This window comes from Episyrphus balteatus, chromosome 1, assembly GCF_945859705.1.
Source record: "Episyrphus balteatus chromosome 1, idEpiBalt1.1, whole genome shotgun sequence".
Classification (NCBI taxonomy): Eukaryota; Metazoa; Arthropoda; class Insecta; order Diptera; family Syrphidae; genus Episyrphus; species Episyrphus balteatus.
The window spans coordinates 154,249,142-154,274,224 of record NC_079134.1 but is presented as its reverse complement, the minus strand read 5'-3'; the positions used below and the strand labels follow the sequence as shown (position 1 = coordinate 154,274,224).

General features: G+C 30.4%; 2 protein-coding genes across 3 annotated transcripts in view; both read left to right on the top strand.

Annotated features, from left to right (window-relative positions):
• The window catches only part of LOC129907455 (G-protein coupled receptor dmsr-1), a 238,360-nt gene that overhangs the window by 170,820 nt on the left and 42,457 nt on the right, over positions 1-25,083 (top strand). The window lies entirely within an intron of this gene.
• Positions 1,980-12,926, top strand: LOC129907454 (enolase-phosphatase E1). The gene is made up of 2 exons (XM_055983690.1): positions 1,980-3,042; positions 11,287-12,926. The coding sequence occupies exons 1-2, from the start codon at positions 2,632-2,634 to the stop codon at positions 12,748-12,750; spliced, it is 1,875 nt and encodes a 624-aa protein (XP_055839665.1). The 5' UTR covers positions 1,980-2,631; the 3' UTR covers positions 12,751-12,926.

Sequence of the window (25,083 nt, the reverse complement as noted above, 5' to 3'; positions counted from 1 at the left end):
ATCTTGAAATTTGGTAGAATAGTAGAGCTGGTAGTTTATACAAAGGAAAAAATTTAAAACTTGAGAATTTCTTCCAGGGGGCGTGGCAACCGCCCATTCCCGCTGAATTTTCATCAAATATTATAGAGCACTTCTGTATGTCGTAGAATCTTGAAATTTGGTAGAATGGTGGAGCTGGTAGTTTACACAAAGGAAAAAATTTAAAGTTTGAGAATTTCAGGCAGGGGGCGTGGCAACCACCCATTTTCACTGAATTTTCATCAAATAAAGAGATTTTATATTCTACAGCTATACCTTGCAAAAAGTAGTGAAATCACAACAAAAACATTACTGTTAAAAAAAGAGCCAAGTTATCCTATGTTGAAATTATGCTGGCACAAAAAGTACTGAGATGTAAAAGTGTACCAAGTTCTAAAGTTTGGGTTCAAATTCGTATCAATAAAATTTTGATTGTTTACTTGGTAATTTTTGAAATAACTTTAAAAATCGATGGTTAAGAAAAATTGTCAAGAGAACAATCAAAATTTTATTGATACGAATTTGAACCCAAACTTTAGAACTTGGTACACTTTTACATCTCAGTACTTTTTGTGCCAGCATAATTTCAACATAGGATAACTTGGCTCTTTTTTTAACAGTAATATTTTTGTTGTGATAGAAATATCAAGATACATAATACAGTGATATTTTACGAAATGACAAAGCAGTCAGTAGAGGTACTTTCCTCTAATTATGATTAGATTATTGGTTGTTTTTTTTTTTTTTAATCAATCAAAGGAGTGCCAAAAAAATTTCCCATTTAATCCATTTCAACCCAATTCGCCCAGTAAAAAAATAAATTTGATCCATTTTAAAACCAAACTTCAAAATTTAACGGTGGTAGAAAATTTAACCAACATTTTAACCGAATTCGCAGACGGCCTTAAATGCAAAAAACGTTGGTCTTATTTCACTTTTGGTGTAAAAACATTATAAGAAGGTAGGTATGTTTGTTTACTTTGTGTTGCAAATAGTTCAAAATCTGTCAAATTTCTGAAAAAGAGAAAAATTGTCTATAACAAGGATAAAAAGCTTGCTACAAAAAAGACTGAAATTTCGATGTGCAGTCATTTTTGCCAGTGCCACTGTTCTGTATCACTGGCAATAAAATGTTTCAATGATTTAAAAATTCATTATATCTCATCAAAATAAAAGAAATTTCGTTCAAAATCATAATTTCTTAACTCATGAATTCCAGTTGAAAATGGATTTTTGAAAAGTTGAAAAACGTTTCTAGCCAGTGATAAACTTACAGAACAGTAAACAGTAGCCCATAGCCGGCTATTTATCGCCAAACAAGCTCCTAAAACATGTCATTTATTCCTTTTGATTTGGAAATGGTGGTTTTTGACTTTTATAGAGCATTGTACACTAAAAATCCACCAGGAATGTGAATAGAGACAATCAATTTGCTTACATTTTTAATTTTTATTTGTTATAAATTTAATTTTACTCCTGTTAATGAGAATGCAAACTAAAATTTATCAAAATAATAAAAAAGGGATATTCATATGATAGGCAAAAGTTATCTGAAAATTTAAAACATCGATATGAAATAAATTTCATCAACAACTTCTTCCATAGTAAAATATTGTGAATTCATCTACAACAGAAGATACCTATTCAAAAATGTTGGCAACCAAACACTGCCTCTACTGTAATTCTCATTTTTGTTTCAAACTGTACCACACCAAGCACAAAAATAAAACAGCTAAAAATGAATAAGGTATATACATATTCGTCAGCTCTCTATCTCATTTTTATATAATTACAATACACATGAAAAAACGTTGTGTCTGCATCCGGCAAAGTCAATTGAATTTTCTTTTAATATTTTTAAAGTTCTTTTCCTAAATTAATCCAAACATAAAAATTCATAAGCAATTTTAAATCAACTTCATGGTTTTTCCAATTACATGAAAAGTGTATTTGTGTTTTAACTCAAAGAAAAAAAAATAATAAAATTGCCGCTTTTATGTAAACATTTGCAATTATATTGTGCATTCACTGTCTGTTGTGTTATATATAGCCTATCTCCTTACTCTTTCGTATAAATAACATCTACGAACAAAAATCAATATCCACCCTACTATCTGTACTCTTCTAACTGCCATTAAAGCGAAAACGAAAATTCTTCTGTACATATCACAACCATTCACAATAGTGCGCATTTATCAAAAAATTTTTCCTACACTATTAAATTCACATTTTTATATCCAAAATGGCCGTATAACATCAATGAGATATACACTGTGACTGTCTGCCGCGTATTTTTCATTTTAATTTTTGCTCATAAAAATTCCAATTAAAATATTGTGTAAATTATAATCACAATTAATTAAACAATCTATTGGTTATTTCACAGAGTGATTTAAAATTTTCATTAAGTGTATGAAAATAATACAAAAAAAAAATCTATTGTGAACGGTGGAATGTTGTTGTGTCTATTTACAGGGTTCACAATTGACACGAGAATAATTTATTTGCAAAAAATTTTATTTAAAAGATATTAAAAACTTTTAACAAGAACAAAAAAAAGTGCTCAAAACTTTGCTCAAAAGTAAAATTGAAAAGAAAAAGACATAATATAAAATGGATGAAGATATTAATATGCCAGAGTCTTCGTCATTCGGAGGAGACAACGAACAAGAAAACACCCATGAAGAAGGTGCTGTCAGTAATCCCGCCACCAGCGACGACCATGACGACGCTGCTGCTGCTACAACTCACACCGATGCCGTTGATAATGGCGGCGATGGTGGTGATGAGGAGGAAGAGGATAACACAAATATGAGCGCCGATGATGGCGCTGTGGAAATGTTGCAAGAACATGTTTATAGTAACGACGACGAGGAAGAAGGCGCCGCCGATGACACGTCCAAAATCGGTTTAGCGCCAGAACCGAATATCGACGAGAATACAATCTTGTTGCCAGTAGCTGGAGAGAATGGCTTCTCCGGGGAAGAGACAGCAATCGGCTTTAATGCAAGTGACTTTCTACAGGTGAGTTTTTTGTCAGAGATTTTCCTCTGGAATCAATCTAAGGCGTTGAAAATAAGTAAAGGATTCTTGTAGAAGAGTCAAATACATGCATTTTGTACTATGAGAGGGGGGACAATTTTCTAATTTTCACGGCATAATGGAAATTAATTTCCCGCCGTCAGCTTTTTGCTTCAGGCAAATAGTTAATTCAAAAATTCCTTTTGAAAACGCCTTTATTGCACTTCACAATCTTCGGCTAATTTCAGGTCTTTAATAATAAGAAAATCGGTAGCGAGATAGAAGACCTGAAATTAGCCGAAGATTGTGAAGTGCAATAAAGGCGTTTTCAAAAGGAATTTTTGAATTAACTATTTGTCTGAAGCAAACTCTTACTTTTACGATAAACTCCTTGAAGGTGTTAATAAATCTAAAGAATATTTTATTTGCTTCCATGAAGCTCAAACTAAAAATTGATTTTCCAAAATCCGAAAATATTTTAAAACACTTTTCGAGAAGTATCCGCTTTTTAAACAAATACACTTCTTCAACTGTCTAAGTCAAATGTAAATTTGTCATTAAACAAAAAAAAAAAAAAACAAGGAAGAGAGGAAAAACAAGGAACTGTAACTGCATGATATTGGCGAAATAGACTTCATGTTTTTAATGGAGATTGGGGTCGCCAGTATTTCTTGGGAGATTTATATATTCTTAAGACGTGTTTATTACGTTTTCCTGCAATGAGAAGTTTGTTAAAATCTAAAACCAGTGTAGGGTAGATGTACCCATTTCCGTACAGCTCCAGTAGCCGAACACTTTTCACTTAAATGTGTAAAAACAAACTGTTTTGTGCCGTTAGCAGTGTTGCCAATAGTGCAGATTTAATCTGCAGCTGAAACTTAACGTTTTAAAGACGCAAAAGGATTAAATTCCAAAAACTCCAGTAAAATGTCAATTAAATTAAGGCCAAGAACGAACTAAAACATGATTTATTTTGCCTATTATTTAAGTTAAGTTTTCAAATCAGGTGGAGTTTTTTCATAACGTTCTATTTTTTTCAATATAAGTTCAAGTGACCTCAACTCCAAAAATTTATAAAGAGTTTCGCCCAGGTACGACAGTGGGCTCATCAGTTAGATCTGTCGGTAAACATCGACCAAAATAAGGCGTCTTAGTAAGGGTACGACAGATCTAACTGATGGACCCACTGTCGTACCTGGGCAAAACTCTTTATAAATTTTTGGAGTTGAGGTCACTTGAACTTGTATTGAACTATATTCAATCACTCCACTTAAAATAAAAATAATTTTGAAGTGAAAACATCTTTAGTATCGTAGTGATTTGAAACAAGATGAAACGAAAACGCGACACGACTTCAACTTGTTATAACTTTTTTGTTTAAATAGATAGATGAATGAAATTTGTACTGTAGATAGGTAATTAAATAAATTATAATTGTACAAAATTTCCTACTTTCCCCATACAAATTTGTATGGGAAATTTTTAACTCATACATAAATTTTTTTTTCTCTCGAGTTAAATCATCTATTTTTAAAATGTTTGTTGATTCTGGTTGGAAAATAGTTCCTGGTTGGAAAATAGTTCCTTTAAAAGATTACATTCAAAATTTCCCGTTAAAATTTTTTTTATATTTTATTTCGGTTTTTGAAATTATTAGCTGTTTTCGCTGTTTTTGCCATAGAGGAAGGAATACCTAGAGAGCCGACTCGTACCCCCCTTACCTTAAACACCCGCAAATTTAATTTCAGATAATCTCTCTTATTTTTCTCTTGTTTTCCTATCTGTGAATACGTGTGAAAAGTACAATTCGTTTAAACCTTCCTTTCACCAGTAGATGTCCTCACAAATTTTGAATTTAAACATGATTTTGATTTGTACATGAACTTGAATAGCTCAAATAGCTCACACCAGACACCCACCTTTCAATAAATATGTACAGAAATAAAAAAAAAAGGTTCTTGTTTTGAATTTATTATATTATTTTTTTATGAATTTATTTCCTACTGAGCACTTAAATTGTTTTTAATTGTTTTGAGCTCAACTCCACAGTTGAATGTGTTGGTGCCATTTAAAATGCACGGGAAAACTACCACATATAAGCACTGTGGAGTTTTTCCTCTCATTGCAGCTTGTAGGGTGGAAGAGAAAAACCAACCGAAGTCGCGTCTCTAGGTATTCCTTCCTCTATGGTTTTTGCTTTCACCTATCAAATAATTTTAAATGCAGTTTTATTGGTTTTTAATTCTTTTCAAATATTGCATTCAAAAATTTGTGTAAAAATCAAAAATTTTATTTTTTTTTTGAAATTTTTGCCGTTTTTATAATAAATAAATATTATTAAATACTTTACCCTTTCTTGTTTGCAACTTTTTTGATGTCATTTTTTAGGTGAATAATTTTTAAACAAAATTCAATTAAAATATTGTAAACATATCTTTTTTAGTTCGAGAAAAATAACGTATAAAAACGGCAAAAATTTCAAAAAAAAATTTTAAAAATTAAAATTTTTGATTTATACACAAATTTTTAAATGCAATATTTGAAAAGAATTAAAACCCAATAAAACTGCATTTAAAATTATGTGATAGGTGAAAGCAAAAACAACGAAAACAGCTAATAATTTCAAAAACCGAAATAAAATATAAAAAAATTTTTCAACGGGAAATTTTGAATGTAATCTTTTAAAGGAACTATTTTCCAACCAGAATCAACAAACATTTTAACAATAGATGATTTAACTCGAGAGAAAAAAAATGTTATGTATGAGTTAAAAATTTCCCATACAAATTTGTATGACCTTAGAGGCACGGGTTAATGACCTCCAAAAAATTTTTGTTTGCTAAATTCCCCTTATTTAGGCCCTAAACTGGGGGGTGTCTCCCCCGAAAACATCACTTTGGGAAATAACGGACACCCTAATGTCTCATAGACCTGATCCATATATATATTTTGAGCTTAGTCAATAAGCTTTCAGATGCTGTAAAAATTTATATAGGTTGTTGGGTTGTTGCGTGAGAAGATAAAATTACGTGTTTTTTTCGCTTTTTTTTGATGAAAATTATTGTTTTGAATAAATTATTTTTATGCTTTACGCATTGTAAAAATTTAAGTATGGCTTAATTCTTTAGAAAACTTTGTAAGCTTTTTGATGGTATATTTTTTTTTTCAAGAAAAATGATTTTTTAAGGTTTCACTTCTACCACGTGTGCATTGCACACATGATTTTTACTTGCGATATAGGTACTATATGTATATAAAGTTATGCATTCGTACAAAAAAAAAAAGTTGAGATAACATTTTTCCATGACATTACGATGGTAGACAATGCCAAAAAAGTGGGTCCCGGAAGTCCGTCTGTCCGTCTGTCTGTCAGTCTGTCTGTCTGTCTGTCTGTATAAGGAGCTACAGCCTAAACGGATGGACCGATTAATGTCAAACTTGGTATGTAGCGTTATTTGGCGACTCTCCAGAGGGGTTTTTGGAATTAATTTTTTTGGACCAAAAATAACGGTACTTGTCATATACCGATTTTAGTAAAATTGAAATATCTCGAAAACGGCTCCAACGATTTTGTTTAAAAAATTCAAGTGTTAGTTTTAAGCTAAGGTCTATTTTCTAATGAAAAAGTTTTTTTTTTGAAAATCATTATTAACTGTACCTGCCATAGAACCGTTTTTTTCAAATCCGATTATCTCCGAAATTGCTTATTCGATGTCAACGAAACTTTTTGTGAAGAAGCATTTATGTAATTTGAATATAAACCAAAAATAAAATTTCCAAAAAAAATATTTTTGGATTTTTAAAAAAATTTTGAAAATTTTTTTTTGAAAAATCAAATTTTCGAAAACGGGACATTGAATTTTTTTGAAATTTTGTTTTTAGATGTTGATTAGTGATTTCTACAAAATGGCATACCAATTTTATTTTAAAACTTTTTTTCCAAAAAATTATTTATAAAAAATTAGTTTTTTAAAAAACGGCTCTAACGATTTTGAAAATTTTTTTTCTAAAAATGCACCTTAATATATCAATTAAAACTGCATACTTGTTTTGGAGGGCAATTTAATTTTAGATTTTATTTTATTTTTTTAAAAAACGAATTTTATTTTTTTTACAAATTTCTATATAAAAAGTCTTAAAAATTTAAGCAACTTTAACTCTAAGAGCAAGTTCGTGCGACCCAGTCGTGCATTTTATTTTTTTATTATTTTTGTTATTTTTTTCTTCGTTCTATTTTTTTCTTTCTTAAATTCTTGATTCTATTTTCTTAAATGCAAATTATAAGGAAACTAAGAGCATTTTTGCTTTTATATTGGAAAAAGTCCAAGAATACAATAAAGCAACACTTCTAGGAGAATTTCAGTGTCAATTTCAGCGCGGAAAATCACTTTCGAAATTAATTTTTTATTTGAAATCAGTTCGCAAATATTTTCAAATCGAGTCTCGCAAATTTTAAGAAATCTGCATTGCAGATTTTTTTTCGTCGTTAAGGCCCCAACCCATAGAATCCGTTGCGTCCGTTCCGTCAATCCATCCGTTGAAGTTGAAGGATGGGACAGAAAGGGGTGGCCCATAGAATACGTCGTATGACGGATTGCTTTTTGACAGCTCACTTCAAATTCCAAGGTGTGTTCGATATTTTATCGCTGAATGTGCATTAAGGAGGTTCTGATGCAAGAAATGTTTAACTATTATTGTTGTTCTTTTTTTTAATAAAATAAAATGCACTACTAGATTTCCTCTAGGTACTTGCTCTTCAGTTAAAAACAATTTTTTATAACAAATTATGAGTTGTAGGTATGACTTTGGCATAGTAAAATTGAACTCTACAACAGAATTTGAGTATTAAATTGATATACCTAATTTATTAGATATAGCATTAAATGTTACTTTTATTACATATTCTTCACAAATATACAATTAAAGTTCACAATTCATAAAACCAGAGAAGAAAAGAACACAGTTCTTAGTTCTGAAATTCCCCGGTGTGCACACAGAAACAGAAAATCGAACTGATCTATTGTTGACAACCAATGTCAAAGGATACGACGGATGAAAAAGTAGAAAGTTGGGCTACTTCTTCCGTCAAATCCGTCCGTCTCCGTCGGATCCGTCCCTTATGGGTCGCTTCCCATAAGAACGTGTGTATTTTATCGAGCTGTCAGTTGAAAACTTCGACGGAACGGACGCAACGGATTCTATGGGTTGGGCCCTTTAGACGTAAAAATCCGGTTAAACTAAAATCTATATACTATTTTCGATCACTCCTTGCGATATCTCGCTCTTAAATCTATATTTTCTTATTCAAATAGCTTTCAGTTTGTCGAAAGGATCAGATGCGTAAAATTATCGTATTTTTTTTTGTAAAAAAAAAATACATTTTAAAAGTTCAAATGACCTCAACTTCAATGCGTTTCACAAAGTATGACAGTGCGCTGGCGCTCATCAGTTAGATGCTGTCATATTCTTACTAAGAAGCAAAATTTTAGTCCATGTATACAGGCTGAAAAGACTGTGAATTTTAATATTTTAGAGGAATATTATTTAAGTTTATAAATGCAGGACTGCAGCAGCTCAGTAAAATAGACCTTCCATATATTCAGCCAAGGATTGTCTGTTGAAAAATGTATTCAACTTATTACATTATGTATCTGTCTTTTGTTTCTAAGAACGAGTACTAAATTAGTCAAATTTCACTCGTAATTATAAAAATATTATCAATTGTTTTTTGCAGCACTGCTGCAGTCCTGCATTAATGATCTCGTCATTGTTACATTTTTGCACCTTAAAACATATGTCTATGCAATTTAAGTGTAGTGACTAAAATTTAAATATATTCAATCACTCCACTCAAAATAAAAGTAATTTTTACTTATTTTTACTTGCTCAATAGGGCAAGTATTGGTTTCGTGTAAAAAAAAAAATTCGAGGTTTTAATCAAAACTAACATTACGATGATGGAGAAGTCCGAAAAAGTGGTTTTCGTCATGACGTCCGTCGGTCTGTGCGTCGGTGCGTCGTCACAAAAAGCTGTACATGAAGCTGCAGCCTAAACGGGTTGAGGGATTTTCTTGAAATTTGGTACAGATGATTTTTTTGTAATTTCCAAGGTTGGTTTTTTTTTGTTTTTTAATATCTCGTTTTAAACGTATACCTCCCATACAAAGTTTTGGAGTTATTGCAACTTTCTCGAAAACGGCTCTAACGATTTTGATTAAATTTAACATACGTAATGCTGTTTGCAGTTCTAACATAACTGCGTTTTTAGTTTTTCTCAAAAAATGCGGATAGTGAAAATATGACATTAACTCTTTTTTAAATCGCGGATGTCGGCTCTTCCCGTACATCTTAATGGAGTTATTGCAATTTTCTCTTAAATGACTCTAACGATTTCGATTACATTTTACACAAGTAATGTTATACGTAAATCTAACGTAACTGCATTTTTAGTTTTTCTCAAAAAATACGGATAATGGAAATATGACTTCACATTTTTTTTAATCTTTGATGTCGGCTCTTCCCGTACACCGTTAATGAGTTATTACAATTTTCTAGACTAAATTTGACATACATAATGCTTTAAGTGATTTTAATATATGTAGCTAATTGCTAATTTGTTTTTTGTCAAAAAAACACGAGTAACAAAAATATGGCGTAAGAAAAACTAAAAAAAAATAATTTCGTATTTTTGCATTTCTTATGAAATTCCTTAAAAAAATCAAATTTTAACTAATTCAAAATATTTTTTTTTAAATCTTTGACATAAAAGCTACTTTTATCATAAGAGCAAGTACGTGCGGCCCCAGTCGTGCATTTTATTTTATCCGTTAAAGGGGGAAATTCCTCTGGACGACAGCAATAATTCAATAATTTTTTTTCGGAAAACCGAAAGCATTTATCGAATTTCGAAAATTATATGATATGATTGACATTAAGGAGTATTAACACAATTTTTTTGAAGTAAGAAAAAAACAAAACGGCGGCTCTACAGCTCTTTAAAGTTGACGCCCAGGTCCAGAAAATTATTTATAATCAAAAATATTATTCCAATAAAATATATTGATACGCATTGCTTTAACCTAAATATATAATAAAAAATAGTGTAAAATAAAAATTAGAGACCAAAAAAACGAAAAAATACAATGTTTTCTCATAAACAAATTCTTAAAAAAAAAATATTTATTGTCAAAATTTTATTAGACTTTTAGGTTCATGCAATGGCCAATTATATAACGAGTAATTTGAATTATATTTCAAGTCGATAGCTTCATTAGTTTTTGAGTTACTTTGCACGGCGCGGAAAAAAGAGCGTTTCGAGAAAAATCCGTTCAAAGTTTTCGTTTTCGTACTGTGGTAAGTTCGGAGCCCATGGGTTTCGAGACTATCTGATAAATAAATTTACTAGGCAACAAAAAAATAGTGCAAAAATAAAAAATTCCAGAGGCATTTCCCCCCTTAAGTCATAAATGTATGTATCTATCACACGGTAAATTGCATTTTTGCATTTAACACTTCTACAGATTTTCTCATTAATATAACTCACAAATGCATTTTGAATGCAAAATGCTGATGCATTGAATTCCGGCCAATAGAAAGCAAAATATACCATTTTTAAAACAACAATCTTCAGTCTTTTTTAAGAAATTTTTTGTTCAGTCAAAAAGAGTCAATACTGTTGGTTTAAAAAACTTACCTATATTAAGAGTTCTATTAGTCGGGTTTTCGGGCAGGATAATTAAAACAAATGAAAGCTTATTTTTGTGTACTCTTTTTTACAAACTAACAGCGCTAGCGGGGAAAAAAAATATTTTTACTTTTTTACTTTTGCAAAAAAAGATGAATGTAGTTAAGGCTCAGGAAAAATTAAAAATGTCATAAATGGCCGCCGAACGTCCAAGATGCCCATTCTCCTTTTGACTTTGAAATTTATTATTTCCAAAACTGTTGATTGAAATAACTTGACTTAAAAATTAAAATTAAGTGTCTAACTCTTGCTTTATATTTTATGTATCTTTCATCACAGTACTGTGATCATTCATAACAACTGTAACACTTAGTCGTCGTTTTAAAATATTTTATTTTTTATTTTGAGTAATTTTTTTGCCCCTCCCTCCTAAACGGGGGGATATATACCCCCGCATAGGAAAAAATGATTGTATTTGACTCCTCTACAAGAATCCGTTACAATTTTTCACCGCCTTAGTGATCGTACTCTTGCCTATCTTTAAATCCCATCTTAATTTCTAGGAAGAAGAAGATGTCATAGATCCGATGGCAACGTTGGCAAGTCGTCGGGAGGAGAAAATCATCTCCCAGGTGCCGAAAAAGCGACGAATCCCCGACGCTGTGAGATATGACGACGACGACGATGATTCGCCTGAGCGGAACCAGAAACGTCGTGGAAGGAAGCCCGGAACAAAGGTCATAAATGGACAAGTCATCTACCCATCCGACAAGCATGGAGGAGATTCCTCAAAGAGAGGAACTCCCAGAACGACGACACTATCCGCCAAATCGACTTTACCCAAATTCACCCCGAAGCCAGTTAAAGGAGCAAAGGTTTCTTTGGGTCAAGTGGATGAAAATCAATGCCGAGTCTGTACGACAACTAAAGACCTGGTGAGCATCTTCAAGAAGGAATACCAGAAGACCTATGCCGAGAAGTTGATGGCTATTTGTCCGCTGGTTAACATCCAGCGAAAGGACTTTTTGCCGCAGTTTATTTGTAAGATCTGTTTAAGCAGTGTCAATGCTGCCTTTGCTCTGAAGGGTCAATGCGAGCAGACAGACGCAGAGTTGCGAGTGGTGCTGGAAACATCGATCAAAAAGACCAGAAAAGTAACGAACTATGCGCTAGATAGTGATCCGGAAGACATTCCTGATGCCCCGCAAGACCAGGACTTTAACTTGTCCGATGCTTCGCCACCTTCAGCCGAAGAAACGGATTCCGATGTTCCATTATTGAAGAAACGACCTCGTCGTGGTTCACGGAAGTCGAGGTCAAGCAAGATCAAGTCCGAGAAGACGGAAAAGAAGTTGAAGTCACCGGCAATTAAGAAGGAATCGCCTCTAAAGAAGGCCATTAAACCAGATCCGGACTTGAACGATAGCAAGAATTCAGAACTGGATGGAGATCCGACAGCACCGTCTGGCGCTGCAGCTGGAGACTTTAGCAGCGGCAGTGAGGAGAACTACTCACCTCCCAAACGACGACGTGGAAAGGGAAAGAAATCAAAGTCATCTGAAGACAGACCACCCGTAAATCTGACATGCAACGTTTGCAATGAGACCCTTAACTCTCGGGAAGAACTGAGGGACCACAAAAAGCAAAATCATTCCAGCTTTGATTGTGAGTTGTGTGGCCGGAAGTTTAAGATGCAGAGCAGTCTAAAGACCCACATGGAAAAGCACACGAGCTTGAAGATTCTCAATTGTGAGCCATGCAATATGCACTTTCCCAACAAGACTGAACGTCGAAGACACATGCAGGAAGCGCACAAGGACACTGTTGCACAGTTTAGTTGTGAGAAGTGCAAGAGGGCATTTACCAGTGAGACACGGTTGCAAAAGCATACCGAATCGAATTGTCCTGGATTCGATACATCACAGAAGAAACGAGGTGATTTGGAATCACTGTCAATGGGCAAGGATTTGTTTAAATGTGTGGCACCACTTACGACGACTTATTGGAGTGATAGTTTCTCTGATTAAAGAAGGAATGCGAGCGATTTTGTAGGTTATGTTTAATTATATAATTTTTTAATTTCTATTCTATTTTTTTGGCCAAAAGTGTGGTAATGTCGTATGAATTTTTTTTTTTGATGCAAGTAATCTTAAAAAAAAGACGATAAACGAATAAAGTTTTATGATAATGAGCGATGATAATAATGAAAAAGGATGTGAGTTTTTATTTTTGATGATGGGTGGGGTGGGATTTTGTAGGGAGAATGCCCAGTAAGTAGTTGCAGAGATAACAACAGGAATGGTAGATTCGGTTAAAGATTGAACAGGTAAAGTATGTATTTGAAGAGGTTTTATGTTTGAGAAATTATCTTTCAGGTTTTTGCATTTTTAAAATGTTTTTTTTTTTTTTTTATTGGAAAAGTAAGTTGGAGTGGTTATTTATTTTCTATTTTTGATTTTCAAAGAAATACTACTCATGAATGGATGATCTGAGAATATCCAAATGGATTGTGAAGTGGGTAAGGGATTTATTCAACAAGAGGAATCAAGTTCGAAGTGCACTTGACTTGTTCTTTAAATAGAAACTGACCGTTCCAGTACTTAAACAAATACAAAAGTTGACGGATTTTAAAAACTACTGTTTTGAGATTGAAAGAGGGAGAACATGAACATCACAGTTCACAGGGATGGTATACAAGTGGGTGTATTTTTTTTTATAGTCGATGGTTAGTAGTATTTTGAATGTTCTGCTTTGAAATACTTGTTTTCGATTCTAAAATACAAGCGGATGTATAAAGTGGATTTCACCCAATTCTGCTCTTTTGATTGGCAAAATCAGAACTTATATATCTTAGAGCCGTTTGCTGAATCGAAACTTAAGGATTTAAGTTCAACATAAATTCTTATGTGACAGTTTACGCAGAGGAAAAATTAGAGAACATAAATTATTTAAGTTTCTATTCAGCAAATGGCCCTTAATTCTGTGTTTTTTTTAAGAAATTATTTTTTTTTATCGGTTTTATTACAGGCTATAGTGAAAAATAGTACCATTGTTTCCGTCGTTTTTGAAATATTTGCTACGAAATTCGGAGTTTGGTTAAAAGTAGTATCATAAGCTGCAGCTTTCATGGAAAATATCAAGTCCGACGTTAACAATGGTAGGTACTTATTTTTTTGCAGGATTCGTTCGTGGTAAGAATGCGTAATATGTCGGGACCTTTGATAGGGCTATATCAACAATATAAAATTTGAATTTTGTTTTTATAGGTAAATTGATAGGTAAAAGTGTAAAAATGGTTACAGTAAGGAGTTTCTAAAAAACGTCAAGATGTAATAACTTCAATGACCAACTTTTTGCAAAATAATCTTTTAAGCGCTATTTTTTTCGGAGAAGGCTACACAGTTTTTTTATGAAAAGAAAATTAAGTTTTCTACATATTTTTTAAGATAAGAGTCGGAAATGCTATTGAAAAATGGTTAATCAGTGGTGGAAGCTTGTCTTTTTGACGTTCTGTGACAAACATTTTTGGGGGCCCCATATAAAATATAATTTTACCTAATAGTAATTTAATGAAATTCCAATAAAATCTTAAAAAGGCAACTTTGAAAATTTTTGTGAACATGCCCTTAAATTAAAAAAAAATTAAATATTTCAAAAACTATAGCTGCCAGAAATAAACCAATATGATTTTTGGGCTAAATGAACCAAAAATCATAATATTTAATATAAACTGTTCTGGAAAGTTTTTAAAAAGTTGAACATTGTTGGCCAGTGTTTAACAGTCACCGCCAAAGACGAAAACCATGGGTTCCTGAAGTAATTATACAGTCCAAAAACTCTTGAGGTAGTTTTATCGCCTTCGCTTCGTTCTTGAGTTAATGCTTTATGTTGAAAAATAATATAAGAAATTAGGTAAATAAAAACAATGCATTTCAACATGATCTTTTAAAAGTTATTCTTAAAATTGAAATGCTCTCATGTTCAGTAAAACCTTTCTTAATTTGAATTTAAAAATATAATAATTAATGAAAAACCCAGTATATTTTCTCTGATCTTAACAAAAGCAAACTTTATGATCAAAAACATTATTATGCCACATCCAAGGAGCCAAGTCAGATCCTAAAATCGTGTCGACCTGTGTTTTTAACCATTTAAACATGTACCTAGTTTTTTTTTCTTCTGATTATGAAACATCCATTTACTTAAAAATTAAAAAATTAAGTAAAACTCAATAAAAGTTAAGTTTAAAAAAAATTGTTAAGAAAATTAAAAATAAAAACCGTTAAACACAAGTTAAAAGAAAATTATTTTTTTTTTAAATTTTAATTTATCTACTGTTTAGTACAAAAAGCTGCTTTGAACTACTTTTTCAATATAGCAAAAGTAGTTCAAAGTAATTTTAAGTACCTACTTAGCAGTAGATAAATGTTCCCAAAGGAACGCAGCTAATATCACGCTATTAAAATATATGAAACAAAAACTATATATTCTCATCTGAAATTGCTAAGTGACATTGTTTATAATTATGCAGTATATAGATATTTTGTGTTTAAATTAGATTGAAATTGAAGTTTTGTGGTTTAATAAAAAAAACAAATCAATTTAAAATTATGCAATTAATTTATGGCCATAAAGACTCATAAATCCCCACATTAGACGAATTTAATATAAATTCTGTTAATTGTTTTGAAAAGCTTTTCCATTAGCCATTAATTTAGTTAATTGGCGCTTGTCATCTTAAATTTAATAGTATTAAAGCAGTGGTAGCTTTTCCACGCAATATGTCCAAAAGTCAAAATACCCTTCCTAAAATAAAATATTTAAATATTACCTACTGCTAAATATAAATCCAGCTTTATTTCATTTTTTATATAATCGGATTCAAAGTCAAAAACGACCTGATGGTAAAATAAAAAAAAAAAAACAAACCTTTTAGTGCAGATAGTAAATAAAAACTTTAATCTTACCTTGTATTTCACCATAATTTGTACACAAAAGGCTTTTATTAAAAACAAAAAAAAAAAACTAATACCAACCCTACCATTTTTGTATTTTATGCTGTTGTAGGTAGTTATCCTTTCAAAATAGCCATTGTGTAGGCGCATTCATGTGTTCAGTAATAAGTGTTTTTCGAAACATTTATTCTATAAATATCTCCTCATACGCCTATTTAGCTTTTCATTCATAAAAATGACTTACCTAAAGCTTGCAAGGAATTAGATTCCTTATCACGTGATGTGAGTAAACGAGAATTATTTCACATAACGAATAATAAAATGACAGCTTAAGGAGCATTTTCTTAAAGGAAGTAGGTACTCATTCTCATAAAAATGAGTTTATTAACTGGGGATATCAGAAGTGGAAATCGTTGTCGTCGTTATATCCTCTTTGACTGAATACGATGGGAGATACACATTGAGTTTGGGTATTGATTTCTTTTTGTAACGAAAAAAAAAGGATGCAAGGATCCTTTTTACTCCGACACTTAATTTTTGTTCAGTGGCAATATTATACTGGGTAAACGACACTCTTGCGTTTATTGGAATAGGAATCTTTTTTACGAGACATACAAATTCTAGAATTCTACTTAGCATTATTCTACTTAAGTTTGAAAGAAACTACGGAACCGAACAATGAGATGGTAGTTTTCTATGTCGAATGAAAAAGGTACGAATGCACGCATTTACTATAGTGTGTGTGTGTTTTATTAAAAAGGTCTAGGTTGGGATTTTCCCCAATATAGACAACCCAGACAAATGCCTTAAGGCTTATAAGCATTTTCCGGTCTTCCGGATTGTTTCATATGACACGATTTCCTCTATACCTCCATCTGCATATTTCCAATGAATTTGGCCAAAAAACTGACCGATGTAGGTTTTATGTTAAAACGTTTTTGTTAAACGCCTCTTTGTGTTGTGTTGTGTTACCCAAAAGGTAAATCGTAAATGTTTTTTGTCTTGTTCTGGGAATTATATAAAATGTTTTGAAAAATAGCCTGGTTAGAAGTGTTAGATACCTTAAATTGCCTCATGGGTTTTATTTTTAGTAATTATAGTTCTCCTTTTGCTGGATGTAGGTATATAGTGTTGGAAATTTTCAATTCCATGAAATATCGTTTTTTTTGTTATGTTAGGGAATGTAATTTTTGGAAATAAATTTCTAAAGTGATGTAGTTGGGCTTTGAGTTGTTATAACAAAGTTATTTATTTTAGCTTGGAATTAATAAAAAAGTGTGAGAGAAACTGTGTTCTAAATATAACGAAAAATCATAAAATATGTTTGTTTGTTTTACATGAAATGATATCCACGCATGACTTTCTCCAGCCGATTTTATACTAGTACATTCCTCCTACGGCATGCATGCAATTAGGCTAGCGTTAAAGTCTATTTTTGTATCAATGTTGGTAGGAATGTTTGTTCCATCATAACTTCTATACTATTTTCCATCAATTGACAAGTGATATATTTATGGAAGTATATTGCAAGCCCGCTAGTTATAGGCTATGAAAAGTTTTGTTATATCCTTATTTTCTGAAATTAATGCATGAACTAAACGAGGTTTTAGTTTTTGAACTAATTTAATGCCTTTACATTGGCTCTTCCTGCAAGTTATGATGCCAAAAATTCTTAAAAGCTCGTAAAAACAGTAGTTCGGGGTAGACAATGCTCCTGGCTTGGAATAGCCGGAACAATTATCCGACTTGAACCCGATTGGAAATTTGTGGGCCATCTTTAAGAGACAGGTAGAGAAGGAAAAGCACACCTCAGCAACTAACGTTCTTGTAGCTTTTAAAAATGACTAGGAGCATATTCCTAGTTTTATTTTATTTAATTTGTCCGAGTCCAAGCCTCGTTGGTGCCAAGCAGTTTTAGAAAACAAAGGTTTCTGAACAAAATATTAACTTTAAGCATAAACATTAAAAAATCCGGTTAGTTTTTCACAGCCGAAATTCTGGTTTTACTTCATTTTTCAATTTTTAATTTTTTTGTATGTGTTAAAGGTCTTTATTTTCTGTTGAAAATGCTTAACTGATATATAAACGACCTAGAAAAAATACTAAAGCAATATTTTGTTTCAGTTTTGTGTTATAAAATTTTATTTGATGAAAATGACAAAAAAATCCGGAATGTTTTTTGCAGCACTGTACATATGTATTTCTATTATAACAATAAAATTCAATTTGGGACTGCTGGTAAACATAAAATTCAAGTCAACTTTGACTGTCTGTAAAAAGGACATAATTAACTTTTAGAAACCAAATCAAAGTCAAACATAATAGTTTTACCCAGCAACAATGGTCTCACATTTATAAATTAACATATTTTTTGTTGATAAAAAAAAAAAAAAAAAAAAAAACAATTCTTTCGCTATTTTCCACTTATGCTGTTAAACGGTTCCTGTTTATAAACACATTTTGTACTTAATGACCAGGAAACTTTGGGTTGTTAAAAACGGTTCAAAACTCAAAAGTGCTTAGTGCTTAAAACCTATATATACCTACAACTTGGTTCAACATAGAAAATTCAAAATATGAAGTGGTGGGTTAAACGTTAAAGTTTCAATCGTCAGAGATGTTGAAGAATGAAATAATGTTGAAAGGCACAAAAAAGGATGTTTATGTTTAATGATGAAGGAAGGAAGGATATTTAAATAATGATTATTATTATTTTTCCTTTTGGCTTTATAGAACAATAAAGTTAGGCACACCCGTTTAGCGTTTATTTTTTTTTTGCTCATGATAAAATTATAAAATTTTTTATTTTTTTTGTTTGTTTTGTTTTTGTACTCTGGTTGAAGAAGAGTGCAATGGCTTTTAAAAGGATTCATGGCAAGAAGACATAAAATCAACATAATAGATTAATGTGTTGATATTTGTTAAAAAAGGGGTGTTTACTTATTCCAAATAAGTTACAAAAAAAAAAGCTTTTGTCTGAAAAACACTTGCTCGTGCCTTATGAGGTTTGAACTTTGTGAAAATATAATGTGTTAAGGATCATTTCACACATGAATAATGGTTTTATAAAGCGAATTTAAGTAACTAGCAATAAATATCAATTTAAGATGACAATTTAAGGATATCTTTCAAGCAGCTAAACAATAAATAACATCTAAGTATGAAGCTGAAACTCACACTTCAAAACAGATAAATATAAATCTATGCAAGATTTCACCATGGATTTAAAGTTATTATTTTATATTGCGCTTTAATTTTTATTTTCTCAATAAACGCATAGATGGGGACGTTGGAGTAGATTTGCTGAAAAAAAGATAAAATAGCAAATAATAGTTAACTACTGAAGCAGTGGTAGTCGTTGAATGTTTAGAAGATTTCCTAGAGAAGAAATTAAAATTTTATTTTTGGACCAAAATCAATAGTAGATATACTTGCCAAATAACCGAATCAAAAAAGCTTGTTCTGATGACTGATATCAACGGTATCTGTAATGGAACCGTTTTATTGATATCTAACTGTATCCTAAATGACTTAACTGGTTTCAACGAAAACAAAAAATATTTTTTGGATTATTTGAAAATTACACTGACATGGTCAACAAGGTTTTTGCCACAAGAACAAAAATTTACCTTTCTGAAGGTCTTTTGGGTGCTGAATTCGAATTTTAAGTAAAGTAAAGCTAAGTTATGCAAAAAAAAACGTAATTTTACCTGTTTTGCGAGGTTATGCTTTTAAATGAGGTAATTCATTATAAACCAAAATATACTTTTGTAAAGGTTTTAGGCTGAACTTGAACCCGAAGTCAGAAAAAATTGTTTAGCCTCCGTTCTTGAAATATTACCGTTATAAAAGGCATAAAAGTTTTTTTTTTTTATAACATTTAATATTTCAAAAACGGAGGCTTCAGGTTCGGTAGGAACCTTAAATGCTTTATATTTTGGTTTATTAGGGCAAAAATCTTGTGACCAGTGATTTACAAATTCGTCAGTTTTATATGTTAATTAAGTTTTATGAATTTCTTATTTTACTTCTCCTGAAAAATCGTGTTTTCTCCAGTTTCGACATTATCTTTCTCAACGTTCGAAATGTCACACCCGTTACATTTTTAGTTTTTATAAAAAGACAGTTTTTTTTTATAAATTTTCTTCAAATATATACAGGGTGTTTGTGCTTTTTATTAAAGCCCAGTTTATTTTCATAAAAAAAATAAGTTTTATTTCATAAAAAAGGCTACTGAAAGTAATTAAAAAAAATAAACAAACTGAGTGAATTAAAAAAAAAATAGTTTTTAAATACAAAATTAATTTAAATGAATTAAAACTTTTTCTGAGAAAAAGTTTTTCATTCATTTAAATTAATTTTTTATTTAAAAATTATTTATTTTTTATTTCACTCAGTTTGTTTATTTTTTTTTTTAATTTAGTAGCCTTTTTTATGAAATAAAACTTATTTTTTTTTATGAAAATAAACTGGGCTTTAATAAAAAGCACAAAAAATTAATATTTTGTGGTTGTATTACTTCCTTTTATTTTCAATAAAAACGCCATTTTTATTTTTTAATTTGCCAATATATTTCGAGGTAACCTCATAATATATTGGCAAATTAAAAAATAAAAATGGCGTTTTTATTGAAAATAAAAGGAAGTAATACAACCACAAAATATTAAAATTATTATTCAGCAAAACAAAATAGAAAATACAAAAAATTAATACTCATTAACGTGTTTTTTTTTACTTAAATGATAGGAAAGTGTAAAAAACAACTTAAAAAACGAAGGAAATTGTGTTCGATGCAAAATTGTGGAGAAACGGTTGTCCGCAGAAATAAAAGTTTTCAGACAAATTTAAACTGTCAATGTGGGTAAATGTAAACAATTTCCTGTCTTTTTTTTCTTTCGACTTTAGATTATTATATGTTTTCACGGAACAACTTTAATGGTATCTTCAAATGCAAATATGAAATGATGGCAATTCTTCTATATAAAATAAACAAATATTTCCCAAATTGTTTACATTACTGTCAAATATGACATGTTTACAAATACCCCACCATGTTTGTGTTTTTTTAGAAATTCGGAGTAAATGTAAACGGTGGTTTAAAATTTAGAAATTCCTCTTTATCATATGGATAACAATTTGAAAAACGTTCAAGAAGGTACTTGACAAAAACTTTTTCAAATTTCAATAAAAGTTTTAGTTTTCTTCCTTTGAATCTTTATATAGGCACCCAAAATGCATTGTGAGCAGTTTTGAACGTCATATTTTTTTTTTTTTTGCATCAAAAACCGATTTTGCAACATCATCCACGGAAATTTATGGTGTTGGCTACTTTAATTGGACTCCGCGGCACTTTAGTAATAGTAATTGACTAAAAATACGTTTTTTTTTATTAAAACCAATAATTTCAGCAAAAATATATGTTTATATTTACCCCCACAATTAGTTGTTTACATTTACCCATTATGAAAAATATTCTGGGGTAAATGTAAACACATGCAAATCGACATAAATGTCCTGTATTTTAAAATTTGTTTGTTTCACATAGAATCTACATCAAAATTAAAAACTACAAAGCATTTGCAAATTATACTGACTTAATTGAACCTGGAAAAATATTTAATTTTTCTGAAAGACTAACGACTTGTTTGGCACTTTAAAAAATTATCTTTCACGGAAAATACGCTCGTCGAATGAATTCTCTCTTGACAGCAATGAGCTTGACGTATAAGTTAAAAGATACATGCGTCCGCAATTTGTACTTATGTAAGCATCAAAGGGATTTAACTGAAGCTTGTTATGAGCCATGTTTTCATTTACCCCTGTTTACATTTACCCACATTGACCCTAATAAATTCTTGATTGGTTGTAAAAAAAATCTTTCAAATCAAACATAGTTTGGCAAAGATAAGGCCAGTTAAAGGACAAAGAGAGTAAAAATCACAAAAACCGTGGTAACTCGAAAACGGGACGAAAACGAGAAAATTACCTCTTAAGTTTTTCGACTTAAATGACGTCAGGAATCCATGGTTTTCATTTGGGGCGGTGACTGTGGGACACCCTGTATAGGTACCTACTGCAAACGTTATAAAATTTATACGGCTTGTCATTTCAAAAATCACAATGTTGTCATCATAGTGTTGGTATTGACTAAAACAACGAAATTATATTAACACGAAAACCAAACAAGTATTTAAAAACTTTTATTTAAAGAAAAGTAAGAAACAAATTTGTTTTTCCTAAAAAAAAAAACAAAAAAGCACAGTTAAAAAAAATGTTTAAAAATAAGATATGGATTTTCAACACAAAATCAAGCTATTAACATAATAAGAAACACATTATACCTTCTGTATTAAAAACTATAAAAATTAGCTATCAGTTTGTTTTTAATATACCTCCTTTTAGTTCACCCAATTTTTTTTCCCGACAGCTAGCACAAACAGACAGACAAACTAGACTATTATAAAGGTTTTTTTTTCTTTCAGTTTTCTATGTAATTACCTCTCATTCAAGTTTCAAACTTCACAAACATCTTTATGCATAAATTATATATATTTTTTCGATGCTTTCAAAAGAAAAATCATTAGTTTAAAAAAAAGGAGACGGAAGAACGTTAAAGTAAAATTATGTTGTTCCTTTTATAGAACTTTATTCTTGAAATAAACTAACCGCCGTCAAACTTTTTGGCAGACCTGGTAAAAGACTCATAAATAATATAGGTACTTGAAAAAGGAAAATCTCTCCCCCACAAACAACAAGAGCCAATACATTTTGTAAACTTCAAACTCTATACAAACAAAACAAAAATATCAAATTTTCCTATGATTAAACATCTCTTTCTCTTTATATTCATCTCACAAATCATTTCAGTTATTTTACTTTCCACCTAATTTAACACGAAGAAAAGCAATTTTTTTCGTATAGAAATTTCCTCTTTAATTTTTCGTTCGTAAACAATAATACAGAAACTTTTGTGCGGTAATAAAACTTTAAAGTAAAATAATGATAAATGATTATATCTTAAAATGAGTCAAAACCTTAAAAAGTTCCACTTCAATTGAGGTAAAAAAAAACAAAAGGACCTTTATATCCTTGACTTTTGTTTCCTTAAGTGTTTGCATTAGTCACGAATGAATGAAAATTATTATTTTAAGTGCTGTTCACTTTTTACAATACCTACAATAAATTTTAAATTAAAAAATAAATTTTTAGAGAGAAAACAAAATGTTATGCAATTAAAGAGGCTTTTCAGATAACAATAAGGAATGAAATTATGAAAGCATTGTTTTAGATGAAATAATAGATAGAAGATATGAAAAAAGGAAGTGTAGTTTCATAACTACCCTTCTTCACTTACATAGATACAACTTTAAGGATTTAAAGATTTCTTCAAAACGAATATTTAATTTTGGACTTACATATTTCTCACAGCAAATTTAAAGTTCAATTGACTTAAATACCTTTAATTACATAGATCTAAACTTTTCCATCAACAAATCTACAAATAAATGATTTATTCATATACTAACAAAAAACAAATCTCAACTAATTAAGTGATTACTAAATCATTAATCATTTAATTTGATAAAAAAAAAAACAGTTACAACTTTGACAAAATTATTTCATTTTAATTGACAGTTTGCCAATTTGCCAATCTATACCTATATCAACCTTAACTAGCGAAAAAACCTACACCGGTACCAAAGATATATTAAATTTTTCTTAAGAACCACCACCACCAAACATGCTAGCGCCTTGTCACATGATTCTTTTTCTAAATTGTTTATTCATAACATAAAATTAACGCAACGATTACATCGTATCTGTAGACAGACTACGCAATAAACGTTGATTTATTCATTCTACACCATGTTATTGATTTATTGTTATTTTTGTGTGTTTTTTTTTTACAAAGTCAATTTGTGTCTTTCCTTGACAAAATATAAGGAAAAATAGATAATTAAGTGTTTACGAATTTCAACATAAAATTGGTTTTGATTAGGCCTGTCTTAAGTATCCACACACCGAAATAAAAAAAAGTTCACTGTGGTGTATGAGTAACTTTTTTTTCTTTATGGCTGCTAAATGATTTTCTGGTTATGATTCGGTCCTTGATTAACCTTGAACCCAGAATGAGACTTCAGCAGTATTCTCAGAATTTTCACTTATATTCATAATATTTTACAGTGAAATTTAACTGGCATTGCATTGGAATTTATTTTATGATTCGTAGAAAAGAAATACGTGGGAGGATTGACGTTAGCATGAATGAATAAAATATTTGGATCAGAGAAATAAAAAAAAAAACATTATCATGGTTCTGAAACAATTTACATACATATATGTAAAGTTTTTGAAAGTATATTTATTTAGTCAATAAAATAGAAGAAAAAGTAAAACACTTGAACATTAATTCAGTTTGAGAAGTTAATTAATGAGTCTCAGGTTTTTGACAAAATATAGCTCGAAGGTCTCAAATTCATATTAAGACAAATTCCGTCTGATGGATAATATCATTTTTAAAGGAAATTTAGATAACTGAATTTTCCACGTTACCCACGAAAACAAGTATTCAAAATTTAAAGTGGGAATACCACAAGACAAGGTAGTGTTTTGGGTCCTATATTTTATAAGAACGTGATATACTTCAAACTGAAGACAAGATTGCAGCTACGATTTTTAACTTATCAAATAATGTTTTACAAAATTTCTGTTTGAAAATATTATTTTTTAAAATTATGTTTTTTTGTATAAAAAAAAGTTTTTTTTTAATTTTAAAAATTTTTTTTTAAATTTTTTGCAGAATTTACTATATAAGCAAAAATACTACAGAATGCAGTTTTCTTAGTGCCTTTCATTGCTTACTTACCTACGTTAAAAAATTTTTTAATGTTAAATATTTTGGAAAATAATAATTAAAAATTTGTTTATTTATTACATTAAAATTAATATTCAAAAAATTGATATACAAGTGAAATATTTTATATCACAACTGACCTGTTCTCATTTTAATAATTAAAATATTAGATTTTTCGATTTTGTTTTAAACTAACTTAAATAAATCTTTTCTTGCTGGGAAATTCCACCCTTGACATTAACAACTTATTTTTTTTTTTATATACATACACAGAAACTCATTTTTAAGTCGCTTTGCGTTTTTAGTGTAGAGCTTCGACTAATTTGGTGTAGGAAACCATAGGATTTTTAAAACATTTAAATAAATATACCTCAAAATCACTCCTTGTTTTAAATTCCACCCGTGACATTTTTACGGGTACAATAAATGTTAAGTTATCCTTAATAAATTGATGTTTTTGGATTCTGATGTGTTAAATTTTTACTGACTGGACTTCGAAGTGTGTTATGTGAAGAGGTTACATAAAACGCTTTGTTCATTCGTTTTAATTT